The 4,893-nt window shown below is 41.5% G+C and overlaps 1 protein-coding gene across 1 annotated transcript; it reads left to right on the top strand.

Moving 5' to 3' along the window:
• Nucleotides 1-453: 453 nt before the first annotated feature.
• Nucleotides 454-2,848, top strand: LOC134676223 (zinc finger protein OZF-like). Its single transcript, XM_063534544.1, has one exon. It carries the CDS (start codon nt 573-575, stop codon nt 2,181-2,183), a length of 1,611 nt encoding a protein of 536 aa, XP_063390614.1. The 5' UTR covers nt 454-572; the 3' UTR covers nt 2,184-2,848.
• Nucleotides 2,849-4,893: the final 2,045 nt, after the last annotated feature.

The raw sequence follows: 4,893 nt of genomic DNA, 5'->3' as shown, positions 1-4,893 counted from the left end.
ATGTCGTTTCAGTGTCTTCAGCCGGCGAGTACGGAGTTAGCTCGGTGCCTCTGTCCCTGCGCTGTAGGCAGCAGCTCGCGCTGGCGTGCTCCGTGAGGCTCGAGCGCCTCCGCCACTCCCCGCGCGCGAGCCAGCCGTGTCCCGTGACGTCACACCGCGAGCCGAGCCCCGCCAGCAGTGTGCAGGACGTGACGTCACACCGCGAGCCGAGCCCCGCCAGCAGTGTGCAGGACGTGACGTCACACCGCGAGCCGAGCCCCGCCAGCAGTGTGCAGGACGTAACGTCACATCGCGAGCCGAGCCCCGCCAGCAGTGTGCAGGACGTGACGTCACACCGCGAGCCGAGCCCCGCCAGCAGTGTGCAGGACGTGACCTCACACCGCGAGCCGAGCCCCGCCAGCAGTGTGCAGGACGTGACGTCACACCGCGAGCCGAGTCCCGCCAGCAGTGTGCAGGACGTGCCCGCTCACACACCCGTCGAGCAACAAGCCCAAACACACGATACTCGCCCTACACACACCACACACAGCTCTAGTTTAATCACACATCAACAACACCATATCGCACCGCAAATGAACAAGCAGACCTACTATTGCGACATGTGTAGTCAGCAATTTACGACAAAACTTACTTTAATCCGACATATCAGAACACATACACACCCGGAACATACCTGCGGAGTTTGTAATGAAGCATTTCAAAATAACTTATTACTGAATAAGCATTTAAGATTGCACTCCGCAGAGAGACCGTACGTGTGTGGAGAATGCAACAAGCGATTTGCAACAAAAAGCATTTTGTATAAACATAGAAGAACCCACACTGGAGTCAAACCATTCAAATGTAAAGAATGTAACAAGCAATTCAAAGGAAGAGATGGTTTAAAGTACCACGAAAGAGTCCATAGTGGCGTGAAACCATACAAATGTAAAGAATGTAACAAGGAATTCACAGGAAGATATGGTTTAAAGTACCACGAAAGAGTCCATAGTGGCGTGAAACCGTACAGTTGTAAAGAATGTAACAAGCAATTCAAAGGAAGACATAGTTTAATAAACCACGAAAGAGTCCATACTGGTATGAAACCATACAGTTGTAAAGAATGTAACAAGCGATTTACACAAAGGACTAATTTAAATGACCACGAAAGAATCCATAGTGGCGTGAAACCATACAAATGTAAAGAATGTAACAAGCAATTTACACAAAAAACTAATTTAAAGATCCACGAAAGAGTCCATAGTGGCGTCAAACCATACAAATGTAAAGAATGTAACAAGCAATTCAAAGGAAGCAATGGTTTAAAGTACCACGAAAGAGTCCATAGTGGCGTGAAACCATATAAATGTAAAGAATGTAATAAGCAATTTACACAAAAAACTCATTTAACGATCCACGAAAGACGCCATAGTGGCGTGAAACCATACAAATGTAAAGAATGCAACAAGCAATTTACACAAAAAACTTATTTAAAGATCCACGAAAGAGTCCATAGTGGCGTGAAACCATACAAATGTAAAGAATGTAGCAAAGAATTCAAACAAAATTATTCTTTAGTTATCCATGAAAGAATCCATAGTGGAATGAAACCATACAAATGTAAAGACTGTAACAAAGAATTCAGAACAAAACATTCATTAGTTATCCATGAAAGAGTCCATAGTGGCGTGAAGCCATACAAATGTAAAGAATGTAACAAAGAATTCGCACAAAAAAATCATTTAGTTGCCCATGAAAGAAACCATAGTGGAATGAAACCATACAGTTGTAAACAATGTGACAAGGAATTCACACTAAAACATCATTTAGTTGTCCATGAAAGAATCCATAGTGATGTGAAACCATACAAATGTAAAGAATGTGACAAGCAATTTACAAGAAAATATCGTTTAGAGATCCACAAAAGAGTCCATAGAGACGTGAAACCATACAAATGTAATGAACGTAACCAGCAATTAAGTCAAGAAGATAGTTTAGAGACACATAAAACGAGTCACATCGGAGAGAAGCCGTATAGATGTGAAGAATGTAACAACCACTTTACATTAAAATCTGAATTAGAGAGACATAAAAAAATACACACCGATGAACAATCATACGAATGCGAAATATGTGAAACACTTTTTTTCGATGAAACAAGTTTAATGAAACATATTGAAACACATATATCCAAGATACCATAACTTTGTTGTTTTGTAAAATGGTTCATAATAGCTCATAGTGTTTTATTCGGGTTCAGTCAATAGAATTTCACTCTACTGCTATTCACGTCACCATATTACTGGGTACATTCTCACAGACAAAATATCGTATAGTCGACCGAGATAAACTATGCTAACGTCTATCTTTCAATTGCACATGTGAATACAGATGGCAAGTTACGGAAAGTTTCCAAAAAGTTCGAAAAGTTCTCGCAAATTTCACAGGAAACAAAAAATGTTACATTTGTTCTTTGAAATACAATTTTAATTGAAGTGTTGTCATCAAATGGAGCATTCCATGAAATTGTCTACCGTTGTCCCGTACAAACGCGAAGTTTCTGAAGATATAAAGGTATAAGAGTTTCCTTTTCTATGACAAATGGTCAAAAATATGCACAGAAAAATAATCGCCTGCTTTAAATGCCGAGAAAAAAGTCGCAACACAGGAAATAAAATGCGTTTGTACGGGACAGCCCGTGGAATGCTCCAAATACAGAAAGGACACTTCCTACAAATCCGAAGTTTGACAGCGATTCAAGGACGAATCATGCTATCCCTTTCTAATGTATGGCACTATCCATTTCGGCTATTAGGGTTATCCAATTTCAAGTAATTATGTTATCTGTGGTTGTACACGCAAGGGAACGTCAACTTGTGGCATCCCTAATAATAACTCGTAGCAATTCTGAGCCGAGAGCGGCCGATAAGTCGAGTGTCACCCCACTTACTAAAACAATTACAACTATTGTAAATTTAGCCTTTATTTTTTTGGTGTTTAGTATATTTTTTGGTAAGAGAGCTTAGGGCACAGAATAAATAATAGTACTACCGTACAGAAAGGACACTTCTTACAAAACCGAAGTTTGACAGCGATTCAGGGACGAATCATGCTATCCCTTTCTAATGTATAGCACTGTCCGTTTTGGCTATTTAGGGTTGTCAAAATACAAGTCTATATTATCTGTGGTCGTGCACGTAAAGGGACGTCAAGTTATACCAACCCTAATAATTGCTCGAAGTAATGCTGAGGCGAATGGAGCCGAGTTTGCCCGGACGGAGTAGTGTCTCCCCACTGCTATTATTATTATTGTGGTGTTGTGGGCCTTTGAGTGTCGCATCGACCAGCATTGATCTATTGTGACGGCCCTTTAAAGTTCATTACTAATGCCCGTTGCATCCAGAAAGTTCCAGATTCTTTGGGCCGTAATGTTCTGTACCTCATAGGGTTGCACTACGTGTCGCCCTAGGTAGGTACTTCTTTTTTACATAGCACTGCTAAGGGTATCGAAGTATTTTTCGGTGGGCGTTATATTATTAACCCCGTTTATATCAATATTAAGTATACCGAGAAGCTTTAGTCATATTGGTATTACTGAGATTACGCGACGCGGAGCAGAGTCGTGTTTCTGATTAGTTCTACTTTGTAATAGAAATGTTGACTGTGTGTATGTATGTATGTTACTTTGGTATTGCAAATAAACAGGTTTACATAAAACGGACAAAACAAAAATAAAAAGGTTATGTACAAAGGCAGGCGTGGCTCACTCCGCGATTTTGTCGCTTTGCTACACGTAGCTAAAAGTACATCCGTTCCACCCCAATTTTGGCGTGGCGCTGTCGCCACCTAGCGGCCATATCTGTGCTGATCGTAACAGACGCGTTTTGTTAGAGAGTGAGTCTTCTGCACCTAGTACTATTATTTATTATGTGACAAAGGCGAACTTATCCCTAGCAGGTAGAAGGGATCTCTTCCAGGTAACCTTTGAGAAAATACGAAAGGATCACACACTAACTGTTTTGCAATAAAAAAATTGCATATATACAAATGTCAATAAGGTGATGGTACTAGTGCTCGACATGCTAATGCCCAATAGATGACGCCCTGCTGTCGCCTATATTGATATAATAACTTTTTAAGTTTCAAGATGACATGTACTGGGACCGCGTCGACCACCAGTACCACCACCTTAATTTTTATATGCACTATTAAGGTGAATTAAATTTCTTTTGCTATCAATTATTTGTTTTTTTTTACCCAGACGCCCATAACCCCTACCTACCGGGGGAGGGGTTGACATTCAGTGCTGATCCACAGGCAGGGCACAAGTTGGTTTGCCTGAGTGCGGTGAGGGCCTTCCGGTCCACCTGGTCTAGAGCATCAACACGGCTACTTGTCTAGTGTGTCATAATGTCTGAAGTGTTAAATTGTACATAATTTCAATATATCAACGTGGCTCGACTTGAGTATCATAAGAACTAAGTATTCCTGCTACACTTAACCCGCAGCACATAATAAATTATAGTACTACCGCACAGAAGGACACTTCTTACAAAACCGAAGTTAGACAACAATTAAAGCCTGGCTATTATGTAATTATAGTCCTTATCTTATGGCGCTTAAGACCATTGTGAGTGCGCAGTGATAACGACTCTACGAACTAATTTGACTTTCACATCTAAAGACCCCTGTACACAATGGGCCAACGCCGGCTAGTCCAAGGGACGCAGCCACACGGTAGAATGAGATATCAATATCACTCTCTAACGCATAAATGCGTCCCCCAGACTAGCTCACGCTGGCCCATTCTGTAGAGGGGCCTTAAGCTTAACGCGAGATCCACAGGTCACAGAGCCACTAGTATTTAAAGTAAAGGAAAAAGAAATCAAAGCGAGTTAAAAACGTGTTTGTATC

The sequence above is a fragment of the Cydia fagiglandana genome, chromosome 24 (assembly GCF_963556715.1).
Source record: "Cydia fagiglandana chromosome 24, ilCydFagi1.1, whole genome shotgun sequence".
NCBI classification, from domain to species: domain Eukaryota; kingdom Metazoa; phylum Arthropoda; class Insecta; order Lepidoptera; family Tortricidae; genus Cydia; species Cydia fagiglandana.
Note: the sequence above shows the minus strand (reverse complement) of the source record. Positions and strands in the feature narration are given on the sequence as shown.